Source organism: Somniosus microcephalus, chromosome 2 (genome assembly GCF_052327205.1).
Source record: "Somniosus microcephalus isolate GS21.2 chromosome 2, FLI_Smic_1.0, whole genome shotgun sequence".
Taxonomy (NCBI): domain Eukaryota; kingdom Metazoa; phylum Chordata; class Chondrichthyes; order Squaliformes; family Somniosidae; genus Somniosus; species Somniosus microcephalus.
Genome location: NC_140988.1, coordinates 46,820,159 through 46,838,655, shown reverse-complemented (window position 1 = coordinate 46,838,655; position 18,497 = coordinate 46,820,159). Strand labels below are relative to the sequence as shown.

Here is an 18,497-nt window from a genome sequence, read left to right as displayed (position 1 = left end):
CGGCCGCCTCTGCCGTTCGGGTCACTGCCGCGCTGGCAAACGCGCCCTAGAGAAAGGCGAGTGGGAGCGGGATGACGGCAGGTTCCGACCCGCTCCAAGCTTTTTCAAATTTCCCTCTTGACCCGCCTCCAATTGCGCCCACACGGGCCCCAGAAAATTCCGGCCAATATGATTAGTCAACATGGTTTTATGAAAGGTAAATCGTGTTTGACAAATTTATTAGAGTTTTTTGAGGATGTAACTAGCAGAGTAGATAAAGGGGAACCAGTGGATGTAGTATATTTGGATTGCCAAAAGGCATTCAATAAGGTGCCACATAAAAGGTTAGGGCAAGATAAGGGCTCATGGGGTTGGGGGTAATATATTAGCATGGATAAAGGATTGGTTAACAGACAGAAAACAGAGAGTAGGGATAAACAGGTAATTTTCAGATTGGCAGGCTGTAACTAGTGGGGTGCCGAAAGGATCAGTGCTTGGGTCTCAGCTATTTACAATCGATATTAATGACTTAGATGAAGGGACCGAGTGCAATGTATCCAAGTTTGCTGATGATACAAAGCTAGGTGGGACAGTAAGATGTGAGGAGGACGCAAAGAGCCAGCAAAGGGATATAGATAGACTAAGTGAGTGGGCAATAAAATGACAGATGGAGTATAATGTCGGGAAATATGAGGTTATTCACTTTGGTAGGGAGAATAGAAAAACAGAATATTTTTTAAATGGCGAGAAACTATTAAATGTTGGTGTTCAGAGAGATTTGGGTGTCCTCGTACAGGAAACACAGAGAGTTAGCATGCAAGTACAGCAAGCAATTAGGAAGGCAAATAACATGTTGGCCTTTATTGCTAGCGGGTTGGAGTACAAGAGCAAGGAAGTCTTGCTACAATTGTACAGGACTCTGGTGAGACCACACCTGGAGTACTGTGCACAGTTTTGGTCTCCTTATTTAAGGAAGGATATTCTTGCCTTAAAGGCGATGCAACGAAGGTTCACTAGATTGATTCCCTGGGATGAGAGGGTTGTCCTATGAAGAGAGAGTGAGTAGATTGGGCCGATACTCTCTGGAGTTTAGAAGAATGAGAGGTGATCTCATTGAAACATATAAGATTCTGAGGGGGGTTGACAGGATAAATGCTGAGAGATAGTTTCCCCTGGCTGGAGAGTCTAGAACTAGGGGCATAGTCTCAGGATAAGGGGCTGGCCTTTTAAGACATCATTACATAAACTTAAAACAGAAATAGACAGTTTCCTGGAAGAAAAGGGAATTAAGGGTTACGGGGAGCGGGCAGGAATTTGGACATGAGTCTAGGTTCGGATCGGTCATGGCCCTGTGGGTAGCAGAGCGGGCCCAGGGGCCGTGTAGCCTGATCCTGCTCCTGTTTCGTGTGTCTAATTCTGTTAGATTCAGGAGATAGTCCTGTCATAGTGGATTGGCGGTTAGGATCAGATCAGCCATGATCTTATTGAATGGCGGAGCAGGCTCGAGGGGCCAATTGGCCTACTCCTGCTCCTATTTCTTATGTTCTTATGTTCTTATGAGATGAGGAGGAATTTCTTCACTCAGAGGGTTGTGAATCTTTGAAATTCTTTGCCCCAAAGTGCGGTGGATACTCGGTCGTTAAGTATATTCAAGGTTGAGATAGATAGATTTTTGGACTCCAGAGGAATCAAGGGATCTGGGGCTAGGGCAGGAAAGTGGAGTTGAGGTCGAAGATCAGCCATGATCTTATTGAATGGCGGAGAAGGCTCGAGGGCTGTATGGCTTACTCCCGCTCCTAATTTTTATGTTCTTATTCAGAGGACTGCAGGCAGCACGTGAACTTTGTGTTGCTTGCTCACTTGCATAATTGTAGCGTTCAGCCCCTTCCTCAACGGGCTGCTGAGTGGCTGAATGCTCAGCAGGGGGCCCAAGTTCGTGCAAGGCTAGCACCAATTAAAGCTAGCCTGCACTACTTAAGGCAATCTGCACCTCTTAAAGGGGAGGGACATTCTGCCTGCAGATCATCAACTGGCTGAGGACGACAGTGCAAAAAATTAATTCATGATGGCACAACAGGGGAAAGATCATGCACCAAGGTTCTCCGATGCAGCACTGGAGGCCTTGGTGCAGGAGGTCAACTCGAGGAGAAAGGACCTTTTTCCACAGGAGGCCCTCCAGGCAACAGGCAAAAGTGCAATAGGAGCAGATGGCCAATGTGGTGAATGCTAGCAGTGTTGCCCCGAGGACATGGACGCAGTGCAGGAAGAAGTTTAATGATCTCACACAAGTGGTCAAGGTCAGTGAATTCATCTTCAAATGCCATATCACACCATCTGCACCACTAGCCTCACATACTGCTCAATGCACCACACCCCCATCACTCACCTACCAACAATCTCTACCGAACACGATTCATACCTCACATTCATAACTTCACCTCACCCTCACACACTTATCACTGCTGCAAGCCTCAAACCCACATCTCACAGCTTGCACACACTGGCAGCTATCCAACCATGACAGGCATATCTCCCAAACACATTGCACCACACACACTTCCCTTTAGAGGGTAGTTTAGAGGCAGGATCTGAACGTGGTGAGTCACCAGGCACAAGTGGACTGCAGCCAGGGCAGGGGGAAAGCGTAGCGCAGGTGCCAGCTCCCCAGAGGGTGAGGTCGCACATGAGTTCTGCTGCACTCGGAAGCCGTAGTTACTCCATTCGTTCATCTCAGCAAGTTATAAAAATGCGTTACTTGTAAGGCAGCGACGGAAGGCACGTTTCCAGCTCTCTCACCCTCACCAGTGGCTGACCATATTCTGTACCTCCCCCAACTTCCTTCAAACGCTCTTCAATGGACCACTCCGGGAGGTTAACTGTTTTGAGGCCCGGGAGAAAGGGGTTAACAATACTACTAATTAGGAGACCGTTTTACAAATAAAGATGCCAGCAGGGGTGTCCCTCATTACTTAAAGATGCTGGGGACAAGCATTCTAGCAATGCTTGCAGGAGCAGAGGTAGTACACAGGTACTACAGACCAGATTTGAGTATACCAGAAATTCCAGCTAATCCAGGTGAGCTTAAAACAGAACTTCTGGGACTGAAAGACCAAATGCCAATTCGTAATTCTGAAAAACATTGAAGGAAGCGGAACAGAAGATTCAAGTGCTCCATAAAGTATATTGGACAGCTACAGAAAACAACTTAAATTTAATTGCATTTTTAAGTATAGTTAACTTACCAAAAACATTGTAAAATTATTTTGGCACCTACATTTAATAATGATATAAAGGTTTTGTGGGCGTAATGTTCCACAAGCTCTGGCAACCAGCTTGGTGGCAGGGGGAAGGGAGGGGTGCCGCAGTAGCAGGGTCTCCAGGCCACTGGAGACTGGTGGGGGTTGATGAGTTCAACAAGCGCCCTACTCGTTTCCCCCATTTCATTTGGAGGTGGGGAGCGCGGTCTTAAGCGCACAAGGTAGGGATCCAACTCATTGTATCGACTGTGATGCGAATGTCTTGTGATTTATTGAGGCAGATTGACCTGGTGTGTGCAGAGTCAGGGGCAGCAGTCACTGCAAATATGAGATAATCTCATTCTCCACCCAATGAAATATGTTCTCAGTGTTGAAACCTACAATTTCTTCAGATAATAGCCTACTGGCTGTGTAAAATTCTACATATACAGTTGGAGTGTAGCCACTGCTGCTATATGGGTTTATATTTTATTTTTGCTTGTAGCACAATGTTCCAATAAATTAAGCCATTTTAGCACCTAATTTCACTGGTACATTGAATAGTGTTGAACATTAGCTTACAGGCTATGTTATCTCAAAGAAGGAAATTAATTGGCCAGAAGTCGATAACAGCAACAACAACTTGCATTTATATAGCGCCTTTAAAGTCATAAAACATCTCAAGGTGCTTCACAGAAGTGATTATCAAACAAAATTTGACACCGAGCCACATAAGGAGATATTAGGGCAGGTGACCAAAAGCTAAGTCAAAGAGGTAGGATTTAAGGAGCATCTTAAAGGAGGAGAGAGAGGCGGAGAGGTTTAATGGAAGGAATTCCAGAGCTTAGGCCCAAGGCAGCTGAAGGCATAGCTGTCAATGGTGGAATGATTAAAATCGGGATTGCGCAAGAGGCCCGAATTGGAGGAGCGCAGAGATCTTGGAGGGTTGTAGGGCTGGAAGAGGTTATGTTGCGTAAAGAGTAACAATCGAAAGCGAAGCGAGGCTGGCCTGCGAGCGGAGCCACCGATCCACCTACTCCTGCTCCAAAGATGTGCGGGTTAGGTTGATTGGCTATGATAAATTGACCCTTAGTGTTAGGGGGATTAAATACGTGGGGTTACGGGGATAGGGTGGGATATGTGTTGATGTAGGGGTTACGGGGATCGGGTGGGATATGTGTCGGTGCAGGCTCGATGGGCCGAAATGGCCTCTATCTGCACTGTGGGGTTTCTGTGTTCTGTGCTCCTATTTTTTATGTTCTCAGCAATTCCTGTCCTGGAGCAAAGTTCAGCGAGGGGTCGGGGTGGGAAAAAAATAGCAACTCGTGATTTCTTGCCAAATCTCATGAGTTTTAAGAGTTTGTCTCATGATTTATGAGATGGTGGGGTTGGCATTGCTGCAATAGTAACATTCAAAAAAGAACTGGATAAATATTTGAAGGGAAAAAATTTACAGGGCTATGGGGAAAGAGCAGGTGAGTGGGATTCATTCTATAGCTCTGCCAAAGAGCCAGCACAGGCATGATGGGCCGAATGGCCTCTTTCTGTAATGTATCATTCAATTACAAAGTTACAAAATATTACAGTCTTTACAGCACAGAATCAGGCCATTCGGCCCAACAGGTCCATGTCAGTGTTTATGCTCCACATGAGCCTCCTCCCACCCTACTTCATCTAACCCCATCAACATATCCTTTTATTCCTTTCTCCCCCATGTACTTATCTTAAAACACCCTTAAATGCATCTATACTATTTGCTTCAACCACTCCCTGTGGTAGCGAGTTCCACATTCTCACCACTCTTTGGGTAAAGAAGTTTCTTCTGAATTCCCTATTGGATTTCTTGGTGACTACCTTATATTGATGGTCTCTAGTTATTCTCTTCCCCACAAATGGAAACATTCTCTCTGTAATGTCTTCCTGTATTATGATTGTGGATTACCTTCAGTTTTCAAAGTCACAGATTTAAAAAAATATTAGCTCACTAGTTTAATGTAATTAACTTTTAATGAATTTCCTACTGGCCTCGCACATCCCCTGCTCTTTATGACGCACCGACCAATTAAACGTCACGTTTGATCGACATATTGCCAAAACCGCGCCAGCCGCTGTAGCGTGGACCAATCAGCGCCACCAGTGGGCGGGGATTTAGCGGAAACGTCATGCGTCAGGGCTGCGGCGTTGTTCTGGAGCATTCTACCGGCCGGTGGATGTACAGAGTAGCGGCGCGTGCGGCACCGTCCATCTCCCACTAACGCAGTGCCACCGTCACAGGCCTGGTTTCGTTGTCCCCTCACCTCCACCCCTTTACCAGTGTGTTGTGTACCATTTAAAATTATATAAGCGAGCAGCCGCAATGTCGGTGGTTGGCTTTGATGTCGGTTTCCAGAACTGTTACGTCGCGGTGGCGAGGAGCGGAGGGATCGAGACCATCGCCAATGAGTACAGCGACAGGTGTACACCGTGAGTACCGCCGGCCTTGGGCCGGGCTGGGGGGAGTCCATTGTATAACACCGCTCTTGGCCCGACTCTCCCTCCCCTGCGCTGTTACCATGGTGATTGGGGGGTTGCTGCTGGCTATTAACCTGCGGGTCCCAGCTAGCGAGAGTGGTGGCGGCTCGCGTTCTGTGTTTGCAGATGCTGATGCTGGGCCTGCTGGTTGAATCAGTGTGCTGCGAACGGGCGGGCTGCACCTGCACCTGGGCGTCGCTTGAGGTGAGGGTCTTTGTGGGAGGGAGGGCGAGAGTTTCCCCAGTGAGGAGGAGAGGGAAGCGGCCGCACGCTCGCTGTGACCGCGCTCTTTCACCGCAGGGAGTGAGCCAGGTGTAGATCTGACTCGGCTAATTCCCCCTCCCCCCCCCCCCCCTCCTTTATTTTTTGGTCTATTTTCTTTTCGTGGAGATAAAATTCGTTTTATAAATGTACTTGATTGTGTTTTTGGCTTCAGTGTGCGCTGAGTTTAACGTCGGTCAGGGTGGCTGTGAGCCTGACAGTGAGACCGGTTCATTCATTCATTTCATTCAATCAGCCACCAACCCACCCTTGCGGTCATCTCGAAATGACACGGAGCATCGTTCACCCGCTGTTTGATCGCGTTTCATCATAATTGTATTTTAACGGTTGAGTGGTTTAAACTGCGATTTGTGAACGGTTTCATTGTTAAAACTGACGTATTTGACAGACTTATTCCCATCCGTGGAACGCTGCGTGTTTCGCTTGCATTTTGAATCGATGCAGTTGTGCTCTTTCCTTCCCGCCCCGCCCCCTTACGTTACTTGTCCAGTTTACAGGCCGAGTTATTTTGTAATTACTGCTTCTTCGACATAAAATAGGGCGATCTCTTCATCGTAGAATCCTCGTCGTAACTATTTGTACGTAATCGGAACTGTGCAGCAAACAAACAATATGAAAATTGCTTATTTGATTGGAATCAGGCAGTAACGCTGGCTGGTAGGGCGATTGGCAACTATCGAATGTTTTTTGCCTGAAATGAATTTACTCATTCCAAACTTTCGTATTACATTTATAAACCATTGATCTTCCATGTGCTTGAAAACTGAAACAGGAACAGGATTATGCCATTCAGCCCCTCGAGTCTGTTCTGCAATTCAGTGAATGCCTGATCTGTACTTCAATTCTCTTTACCTACATTTCATCCACATCCTTTGATACACTTGCCTAACAAAAATCTATTGATCTCAGTCTTAAAAATTCCAATTGTTCCAGCATCCATAGGGGAGTGAGTTCCTGATTTCCACATTGCTTTTTGTGGAAAAAGTGCTACCTGATCATTTAAAAGGTTAGTAGACTGTTAGCTTTTATCTCAATGGGGCTGGAATATAAAGGGGTGGAAGTAATGCTACAGTTATATAAAGTTATGGGTGGACCGAATCTGGAGTATTGCATTCAGTTCTGGGCACTGCACCTCCAGAGTGAGATACTGGCCTTGCAGAATGATAAAAGGGTTAAATTATCAAGACAGATTGCGTAGACTAGGCTTCTATTCCCTGAGTATAGAAGATTAAGGGGTGATCTAATTGAAGTATTTTAAGATGCTTAAAGGATTTGATGGAAACTATTTCCTTTGGTGGGAGGAGTCCAGAACAAGATTAGAGCTAGGCTGTTCAGGGTGATGTCAGGCAGCACTTTGTGAAGGGAGGTGTATCTCCCACAAAGGTGTTGAGGCTAGGTGAACTGAAAATGTCATAACTGCAATTGATCGATATTTAAGTAAGTGTATGAAGAGATACGGAACCAAGGTGTCTATACGGAGTTGGTAGAGGTCACTTGATTTAATTGAATGGTGGAATAGGCTTGAGGGGCTGAATGACCCATTCCTATTCCTATGTTCCTCTTTAGCGTTCATGACTTGGTACCATGTGCTGCATATACTCACTGGGCGTTGGTGTTTTGTTTTGTTGCTTTCATTGCTATTTTCCTATAATTTGTTGCTTGTAATGCCGTAACATTATATTCTTGGAAACCACGAGCTTTGTTTTCAATGTTTGAAATCCACTGGCCCTTTGTAACTGACTTATTACACAACTGTATACATCAAATTTAAATCCAGATTCCTATTTTCAAATTGACATTTATTTCAGAACAGAGTTGCAAACTAATGAGTCATGGGTGGGATGGCTGTCGGTGTAGGGACCGGGTGCTAGGGTTTGGATGATCAGCCATGATCTCGTTGAATGGCGGAGCAGGCTCGAAGGGCCGAATGGCCGCCTACTGCTCCTAGTTTCTATGTTTCTATGTTCAAGTATGACATTGATTGCTGCCATGGCTTGTACTTTTGAAACTTTGTACTGTAAAGACTTGCAATACTATCTTCATATTGGAAAAACTATGTAAGGAGGGGCATCCTGGATACTTCTGTTCATAGGTTTTGCACTTTACCACTGGGACTGATATTAAAAAGGATGTAATCAGCTATGAAGGACAAGCAGTTCTTCCAGTGGGAGGTAGAAAACTACACAGCAAACCATTTTTGGTAGACATCTCTAAATTCCAAGCTGACACTAGGAGGATGCTGTAGTCCTCCAGATCAGTGGTTCTCAAAAACTTTTTTGGTTGAAGGACCTCTTTTCAAATCGCTTAGTAATCATGGCCCCCCCCCCCCCCCCCATCGGAATTAGAATACTATATAATACTTAATATGAAAGTACTGCATGTAAATAGTGTTTTAATAATGCTATTAAGAAAACAGGTATTTACTTAGATGTTAGTGAGGTGGGTGTGCCTGCTTCTCACTGCACAGTCTGTCTATCCTTGGTGTGATGTTTGATCATTTATTAAAGCTGCGCCTGCCTTTCGCTTTCCTACTTGTTACATTCATTTTAAATACTGTCCTAAAAACTACAGCTCGTCTACAAGTTTTGAAATTAAAAAGAACTTGAGGTGAAAAAACCTCCCAAAACATACAGCTGCTTGAGTGATTGGGATCGTCTGCCAACATCCACATCAAACAAACTTTTTTTCGTGGTCAGTGCATTCCCAGTGGGTCAGGAACAAGTCCTTGCATTTCGAGCTCTCAGCCAGTCTGACTCTGCTGTGTCCAGCTAGTGACACGTGAACCTGAAATCTCCCCTCACCTTCCTTTCCCTCCCCATGCGCCCCCCCCCCCCCCCCCAAAAAAAAAAAAAAATAGCCAGCCAACCTGACGGACCCCAGGTCTCCACAACAGCCCCGCTCCCTCCACCGTGCAACTTTTGCAGAACTTCCTGGCACATAAATCAAAGCTGCTGCAGTAACACGATTTTGGCTCGATTCAGCCCAGCAACGGTCACCAGTGACATAAATGCAGTGCCTATGAGAGCAGGTCAGAGGCTCGGTATTCTGGCATAGGTGTCAGTCGTGGCTCAGTTGATAGCACAGTCGCCACTGTCAAGGTTGTGGGTTCAAGTCCCGCTCCAGAGACTGGAGCACAAAATCTAGGCTGATACTGCAGGGGAGTACTGCACTGTCTGAGGTGCTGTCTTTCAGATGAGATGTTGTCTGCCCTCTCTGCAGATATAACATTTCTATGGCACTATTTTGAAGAAGAGCAAGGGAGTTCTCCCTGGTGTCCTGGCCAATATTTATCCCTCAACCAATACCACTAAAACAAATTGTCAGGCCATTGCATTGCTGTTTGTGGGATCTTGCTGTGTGCGAATTGGAATTGGCTGCGTGTTTCCTTCGTTACAATGGTGACTATACTTCAAAAGTGTTTAACTGGCGGTAAAGTGTATTGGGACGTCCTGAACTCATGAAAGGTGCTATACCTTTATTCTGCGGCAAGTGGCTTACCTTCTGACTCCCCAAAGCCCCTCCATCACAAGGCACAAGTCAGGTGTGGGATGAAATACTTTCCCGGATAGGTACAGCTCCAACAACACTCAAGAAGCCCAACACCATTAGAGGACAAAGTAATCTGCGTGATCGGCACCCCATCCACCAGCTGCAACATTCACGTCCACCACCACTGGCATACCATAGCTGTTGCGTGTACTATCTACAGAATGCACTGTGGCAAGTCACCCAAGGCCTCTTCAGCAGCACCTCCCAAGTCCGCAACTTCTCACCACCTAGAATGACAAGGGATGCAGATATATGGGAATACCTTCACATTTCCCTCCAAGTCACACCATCCCAACTTCAACATATCACTCTTCCTTCATCGCCACTGGGTCAAAATCCTGGCACTTTAAGCGTTGTTGGGGTATCATCAGAGAAGCCATGAGAGATAGTGCTCATCTTAACCTGGTATTTGTAAATGAACCAGACAGCATACAAAAATGGAAATCATGGCATCCCTGAGGACTGACCAGCGAATGTTTAACTTCAACATGATCTGAAATTCAGAAATACCTCCAGGAAGCCCCTATATACTTGTTAAGAGCTAATATCAAAGAAATAAGGGAACAACTTAATTTGATTACGGGTACTGTTCAAACAACATCAACTACTTTGTTTATATAGCGCCTTTAGCAAAGTAAAACGTCCCAAGGCGCTTCTCAGGAGTATTATAAGACAAAAATTTCACACCAAGCCACACAAGGAGAAATGAGGGCAGATGAGGTAGGTTTTAAGGAGCGTCTTAAAGGAGGGTAGAGAGGCGGAGAGGTTTAGGGAGGGAAATCTAGAGCTTAGGGCCTAGGCAACAGAAGGCATGGCCACCAATGGTTGAGCAATTATAATCCGGGATACTTGACCGAATTAGAGGAGCGCAGATATCTCGGGTGGGGGGGGTTGTAGGGCTGGAGGAGATTAGAGAAAGGGAGGGGCGAGGCCATGGTGGGATTTGAAAACACGGATGAGAATTTTGAAATCGAGGCATTGCTTAACCGGGAGCCCATGTAGGTCAGCAAACACAGGGGTCATGGATGAAAGGGACTTGGTGAGAGTTAGGACACGGGCAGCTGAGTTTTGGATGACGAAGTTTACGTAGGGTAAAATGTGGAGGCCAGCTAGGAGTCTGTTGGAATAGTCAAGTTTAGAGGTAACAAAGGCATGGATGAGAGTTTCAGCAGGCAGGGGCGGAAACGGGCGATGTTACGGACTGGAAATAGACGATCTTGGTTATGCCACGGATATGTGGTCAGAAGCTCCTTTCGGTCAGATATGACACCCAAGGTTGTGAATAGTGTGGTTCAGCCTCAGACAGGGAGGTTGGAGATGAGGTGGTAGTTTGCAAGGAGGGAGTAGGGAGCAACAGACACTTTTTATAAAGACAGATGGATGAGCATGCAGGATAAATACATACTTAACAACATAAAATTTAATGGAGACAAATGTGAAGTGTTACATGTAAGAATGGATAAAATGCGCCATGGATAGTGGTGATATAACTAAGATTAAAAATTGAAAGACCTAGAAGTCATCGATGGGTTTGTTGCTCTGAATTAGTTGGACCCAATCAACAAAAACTTGCATTTGTATTGCACTTTTTAACGTAGTAAAACTTCCCATGGCACTTCACAGGAGCGTTCTCAAACAGAATTTGACACCGAACCACAAGGTGATATTAGGGCAGATGACAAAAGCTTGGTCAAAGAGGTAGGTTTTTAAGGAGTGTCTTAAAGGAGGAAACAGGCAGAGAGGTTTAGGGAGGGAATTCCAGTTCTTGGGGTTTAGGCAGCTGAAGGCACGGCCGCCAATGGTGCAGCGATTAAAATTGGGGATGCGCAAGAGGCCAGAATTGGAGGAGTGCAGATATATCAGAGGGTTGTAGAGCTGGGGAGTGGCGAGGCCGTGGAGGAATTTGAAAACCAGGTTGAGAATTTTAAAGAGGCATTGCTCAACTGTGAGCCAGTATAGGTCAGCGAGCACAGGGTTGATGGATAAATGGGACTGAGTGCGAGTTAGGATACGGGCAGCAGAGTTTTGGATGAGCTCAAGTTTATGGAGGGTAGAATGTGGGAGGCCAGCCAGGAGTGCATTGGAATAGTTAAATCTAGAGGTAACAAAGGCATAAATGAGGGTTTCGGTTACAGATGAGCTGAGGCAGGGGCATAGTTGGTCGATGTTATGGAGGTGGAAGTAGGCAGCCTTAGTGATGGAGCAGATATGTGGTTGGAAGGTCATCTCGGTCAAATAAGACGCCAAGGTTGCGAACAATCTGGTTCAGCCTCAAGATGGTTGCCAGGGAGTGGGATGGAGTTGAAATGTATAGCTAAACAATAGAATAAAAGTCAAAGGACGCCATGATGAAACTGCAATGACTGGTCAAGTTATGTTGAGAGCTGTCTATTTCTGGTCTTGGATATACAAGGGAGTCATTTAAGCCCCAGAGGTGGTGCAAAGAGCCACAAGGATGATCCCCAGTTTTTAGGTCTCCGTTATGAGGAAAGACTGGAGAAACTTGCTTTCTTCAGCCTTGAAAGGAGATGGTTGACAGGTGATCTTTTAGACACAAGGGGGGGTGCGATTTTGCCAGCCCTAGGGAGGCAGGTATGGAGGCGGGACTGCCAGGAAAATGGCAGAATTTGGGGGCGGGTGCCCAACCCACCTCCATGCCATCTTCCTAGGAGGCGGGCAGCCGTCCCGCGCCGGGTCCCGTCCCCTTGGAGGTGGGAAGGGATTAAAGCCTATGAACTGCCTTTTAACGGGCAGAAAATAGGATTATCCCCTTTTTGCCCTCAAGTGCGTGCTTCCCGAAGGCTCCAAAACCCGCCAGCTCAACTCACCGAGTACTGGGTCTGCGGGAGTCGGGGGTTGCAAAAGTGTGGTGTGAAGGTAAGTGATGGGTGCAAGAGTGTAGAGGTGAGTACCTGAGGTAAGTGCAAAGTGTTAGTAATAAGTGTACTTACCTTTGTTTCTTCCTGCAGGCTTCAGTCGGTGTGTATGCGGAGAGTCTCGGACCTCCGTGTTGCAGATGAGAGATGGCCGTTGCATTCTCGGATGCAACAACCATCTCATTTCTGTAAAAGAAAGAAGTTTGATGACAGAGAATATCACTGTTTGACAGCTTCACAGAGCTGTCAAACAATGACAATTCAACATCACACATTGACGTTCTCTGCAACTGGCTTTCCCTTAATTGGCCTGCTAAGCTCGCTGGGCGGGCTTAACCAGGTCAATCAAGGGAAAATAGCGTGGGTTGGCCACAAATCGATGGAGGTGGGACATCGACCTGCCAAGCAGCAGTCCCACCTCCAACGTGCCCCCATTAACAAAATTGCCCCCAAGGTTGCAAACCGTATGGGGGGGAAGTAAATCTGGAAAATAAAATTGCAGCATTAGGATAAGGAGTTTGTTTTAAAATAGTAAATGGCAAATTTAGGACTGATATCTCAGTTTTTCAGAGTGGAATGGACAGGATATACTAGTGGAAGTGAAAACCCTGGAATAATTTAAGAGACAATTGGATGCTGCAGTGGGAGGCAATTGGGGTTATTCTGGATCAATAAGCCAAGATGGGCCAAATGTTGGGTGCTCCTTTTCTACTATCATAGTCGCTGTACTGGACCTTCAAACTGGCCTGTGAAATCAAAAAATAGTAAATATACTTGTAAACATGAGAAAAAATTGAAAATCAGTTGTAAAAGCGTACAGCGCAGAAGGAGGCCATTTAGAAAGAGCTACCAATTAGTCCCGCTCGCCTGCTCTTTTCCCCATAGCCCTGCAATTTTTTCCTTTTAAGTGTATATCCAGTTTACTTTTGAAAGTTACTGTTGAATCTGCTATTTGTTTCCACCACCCCTTTAGACAATGCATTCCAGATGATTTAAAAAAAAATCTCCTCCCCTCTGCCTTTTTTTGCCAATTTATTTTAAATCTTTTTCCTCTGGTTACCTACCCTCCTGCCAGTGGAGAAAGTTTCACCTTATTTATTCTATCAAAAACCTTCATAACCTTATTTGCTCTAAAGAGAACAACCCAGCTTCTCTAGTACCTCTAGATAAATGAAACTCCTCATTCCTGGCACCATTCTAATAAATCTCCTGCACCCGCTCCAAAGCCTTGATGTCCTTCCTAAAGTGTGGTACTCGGAATTGGACACAATATTCTAGCTGAGCTCTAACCAGTGATTTATAATGGTTTAGCGTAACGTAACTTGCTTTTGTACTCTGCCCCTATTAAGCCAAGGATTCCACATACGTTTTACCAGTTTCATCAACTTGTCCTTCTACTTCAAAGATTTGTGGACATGAATCTTCAGGTTTTTCTGTTCCTGCACCCACATTAAAATGTACCATTTTGTTTATACTGCCTCTTTGCTTCCAAAATGCATCACTTCAAACTTCTCTGCATTAAATTTCATCTATCATGTGTCTGTCCTTGGTCTGCTGCTATCCTCCTCACTGTTCACTACATTTCCAAGCTTTGTCACCTGCAAACATTGAACTTATGCCCCCAAACCCAAATCCAGGCCATTATTGTATACCAAAAAGAGTGGTGGTTCTAATAACTCCTGGGGGACACCAGTGTATACTTCCTCCTGTCTGAAAAAACAACTGCTCACTACTACTCTTTGCTTTCTGTCTTCTCAGCCAATTTTGTATCCACGTTGCCACTGCCCCATTTATCCCTAGTATATTATGTGGCACTTTATCAAACGCCTTTGAAAGTCCATCTACACATCTGCCTTCTTCAACGCTCTTCATTATTTCATAATTGCCTTGAACAAATCCATCCATTTATTAACCCATGTTCTTCCAAGTGACAGTTTTGTCCCAGATTATGGTCTCTAGAAGTTTCCCCACCACTGATGTTGGGCATACTGACCTGGTTTATCTCGCATCCTGTTCAAAAAACGGGAGAAACATTTGCAACCTTCCAGTCCTCTGGTACCATTCCCATATCCAAGGAGGATTGAAAGATTGTGGCCAAAGTCTCTGCTATTTTCACTCTTCTCTCACCAATCTGGGATGCATCCCATTTGGACTGGGTGAATTTTCTACTTTGAGCACTGCCAACTGTTTAAGTACCTCTTTATCTGTTTTTATCCTTTCTATTTTCTCTAACCCTTCTTTACTGTAACATTGTCATCAATTATTGATGGAAATCTAAAAGTTTCTTTTGAAATTTTCTAATCTAGCTTTAACTTTTTTTAAAGAAAGCTGAGTTGTAATTTTGTGAGCTCCCTTGACAGCAAATGCAGGTTGGACAATTGGGATTGTAGTGTTATACCTCTTTAACCCATGCATACATCTTGTAAGGCTCTGTTCTGGTGGTGGAACTTTGCAAATTGCCCCCCTCATCATCACTCTATAGTACAAAAGGTGTAAGATTTTATGCAAGATTCTGAATTGGGAAAGAAAATCAATGTGGTGCTTGATGGGAAGCTTCTTTAAAAGAAAGATCGATCTTGCATTTATACATGTGCCTTTCCTAACCTTGGTATATCCAAAATCTCTTCACAGCCAATGGAACACATTTAGGGAAATATGGCAGCCAATTTACACACTGCAATGAGATACATGACCAGAGTCTGTTTTAGTGATGTTGGTTGTGGGATAAATGTTGCCCGGGACATTGGGAGGACTCCCCTGCTCTTCAAGTAGTACCATGGAATCTTTTATGCTCATCTTCATGGGGCACTGGCACCAGTACTAGGGAAAGAGGGAGCTGTTCTGTTGGGACGGGCTCCACTTAAACCGGGCTGGAACCAGTGTCTTGGCAAACCGAATAACTAGGGCAGTAGACAGGGCTTTAAACTAATGAAAGGGGGTTGGAAGAATTCAGGAAAGAGTAAATTTAAAAGCAGCGAGAGGAATGTCAAGACTCCAGAGCAGAGCAGAGTTTTGGGTAAAAATAAGCAGAGTGCATCAGGAAGGGATAGAGAGTAACAAAGGTAATAGGGCATCAGTGACTAAGGTGACATCAGAGAAAAATAGAAAAAAGTCAAAGCTTAAGGCACTATATCTGAATGCGCAACAAAATAGATGAATTAATAGTGCAGATAGAAATTAATAGGTTTGATCTAATATGGAGATGTGGTTGCAAAGTGACCAAGGTTGGGAACTATTCCAGGGTACTTCTCTTTTTAGAAGAGATAGGCAAAATGGAAAAAGAGGCGGGGTAGTCCTGATAATGAAGGATGGGATAAAGACAGTAGAGAGAAAGGATCTTAATTCGGAAAATCAATAAGTAGAATTAGTTTGGGTAGAGCTATGAAACAGCAAGGGGCAGAAAACATTGGTGGGAGTTATTTATAGGCCCCCAAACAGTAGTTGTAATGTAGAGCAGAGTATAAATCAGGAAATTAGAGGCGCATGTAACGAGGGTAAAACGGTAATCATGGGGGACTTTAATCTACATATAGACTGGGCAAACCAAATTTGCAGTAATAGTGTGGAGGATAAGTTCATGAAATGTATACAAGATAGTTTTCTAGATCAGTCTGTTGAAGAACCAACTAGGGAACAGGCTATTTTAGATCTAGTATTGTGCAATGAGAAAGGGTTAATTAATAACCTTGTAGTAAAGGGACCTTTAGGGAAGAGTGACCATAATATGAGCGAATTTTATATTGAGTTTGAAAGCGGTTTAGTTAAGTCTGAAACTAGGGTCTTAAACCTAAACAAAGCAAATTATGTAGGTATGAGGGGCGAGTTGGCTAAGGTAGATTAGGAAACTACATTAAAAGGTATGATGGTAAACCAGCAATGGCTAGCATTTAAAGAATTAATATGTAATTTACAACAAATATACAATCCTTTTAAGGCACAAAAATCCCATGGGAAAAGTGGTCCAACCATGGCTAACGAGAAGTTAAAGATAGTATTAGATCAAAGGAAGAGGCTTATAATGTTGCCAAAAAGAGTTGTAAGCCTGAGGATTGGGAGGATTTTAAAATTCAGCAAAGGAGGACCAAGAAACTGATGAGGAAAGAGAAAAAAAAGAGTAAATTAGCAAGGGACATAAAAACAGATTGTAAATAGGAAGAGATTAGTAAAAGTAAACATGGGCCCATTAGAGGCAGAGACAGGAGAAATTATAATGGGTAATAAGGAAATGGCAGAGACATTAAACAAATACTTTATCTGCCTTTATGGTAGAAGATGCAAAAAACATTCTGGAAATAATGGGGAACCAATGGTCTATAGAGAATGAGGAACATAAAGAAATCAGTATAAATAAAGACATAGTACTGGAGAATTTAATGGGACTAAGTGGTGTCAAATCCCCTGGACCTGACTACTTGCATCCTAGGGTTTTAAGAGCTGCAGAGATGGTGGATGCACTGGTATTAATCTTTCAGAATTCCCTAGATTCCAGAACAGTCTCCCAAAGATTGGAAGGTAGCAAACATAACCCTGCTATTTAAGAAAGGAGGAAGAAAAAAATAGGAAACTATAGGCCAGTTAGCCTGACATCAGTAGTAGGCAAAATGCTAGAATCTATTATTAGGGACGTAGTAACAGGGCACTTAGAAAATTGTAATATATGATTTGGCAGAGTCAACATGGTTTTATGAAGGGGGAATAGTGTTTGACAAATCTTAGTTTTTTTGAAGATGTAACTAGTAGGATGGATAAGGGGGATCCAGTGGATGTAGTGTATTTAAGATTTTCAAAAAGCATTCGATAAGGTGCCACACAAGAGACTATTACACAAAATTAGGACTCGTGGGATTGGGGGGTAATATATTGGCATGGATTGGTTAATGGACAGAAAACAGAGTAGGAATAAACGGGACTTTTCAGGTTGGCAGGCTGTAACTAGTGGGGGTGCCGCAAGGATCAGTGCTTGGGCCTCAGCTACTTGCAATCTATATTAATGATTTGGATGAAGAGACGGAGTGCAACATATCCAAGTTTGCTGATGATGCAAAGTTAGGTGGGAAAGTAAGCTCTGAGGAGGACACAGAGGCTGCAGAGAGATATAGACTGGTTGACTGAGTGGGCAAGAACATGGCAAATGGAATACAATGTGGGGCAGTGTGAAGTTATGCACTTTGGTAGGAAAAACAAAAAGCAGAATATTTTTTGAATGGTGAGACACTGGGAAATGTTTGCATTCAGAGGGACCTGGGTGTCCTTGTGCATGAATCACCAAAAGTTAACATGCAGGTACAGCAAGCAATTAGGAAAGCAAATACAGGTAGACTACCTTTTATCCGAACTTCCAAAAACCGAAACCCTCTAAAAACCGAAGGTTTTTTCGTTCAGCGTAAGTCGTGCGCACGACATGACCAGAGTGGCGCACGACCCCGACCCCCGCCGACGACCCCCGTCGACCCACCCCCGACAAATTTCCCAGTCTTATAAAATACCTTCCGAAAGCCGAAACACGGCTGGTCCCGAGGTTTTCGGATAAAGGATAGTCTACCTGTAGTATGTTAACTTTTGTTACAAAGGGATTTTAGAGTAAAGTAGTCTTACTGCAATTATACACGGCATTGGTGAGGCCACACCTGGAGTATTGTGTACAGTTCTGGTCTCCTTACCTAAGGAAAGACATGCTTGCCTTAGAAGGAGTGCAATGACGATTCACTAGACTGGTTTCTGGGATGAGGGGATTGCCCTATGATGAGAGATTGAGTAGACTCTGCCTGTATTCCCGAGAGTTCAGAAGAACGAGGTGATCACATTGAAACATATAAAATTCTTAAGGGGCTTGACAAGGTTAATGCTGAGAAGATGTTTCCCCTCGCTGGAGAATCTAGAACATGGGGTCACTGTCTCAAACTAAGGGGCTGGCCATTTAGGACTGAAGAGGAGAAATTTCTTCACTCGGGGTTTTGAATCTTTGGAATTCTCTACCCCAGAGAGCTGTGGATGCTCAGTCGTTGAGAATATTTAAGACAGAGGCTTGAAGGGCCAAATGGCCTACTCCAGCTCCTATTTCTTA

The 18,497-nt window shown here is 44.4% G+C and overlaps 1 protein-coding gene and 1 pseudogene across 2 annotated transcripts in view; both read left to right on the top strand.

Annotated features, from left to right (window-relative positions):
* The first annotated feature begins 2,922 nt into the window (after window positions 1-2,922).
* LOC147122700 (ubiquinol-cytochrome c reductase complex assembly factor 6 pseudogene) lies at window positions 2,923-3,122 on the top strand (annotated as a pseudogene).
* A 2,245-nt stretch (window positions 3,123-5,367) lies between these two features.
* The window catches only part of hspa4l (heat shock protein 4 like), a 77,015-nt gene continuing 63,885 nt past the window's right edge, over window positions 5,368-18,497 (top strand). Inside the window, exon 1 of one of the 2 annotated variants that reach the window (XM_086009433.1) lies at window positions 5,368-5,678. In XM_086009433.1, coding sequence (XP_085865559.1) covers window positions 5,572-5,678 — 107 coding nt within the window. In that variant the 5' untranslated portion in view covers window positions 5,368-5,571. The remainder of the gene's footprint in view (window positions 5,679-18,497) is intronic. The other variant, XM_086009442.1, reaches the window with a different exon arrangement.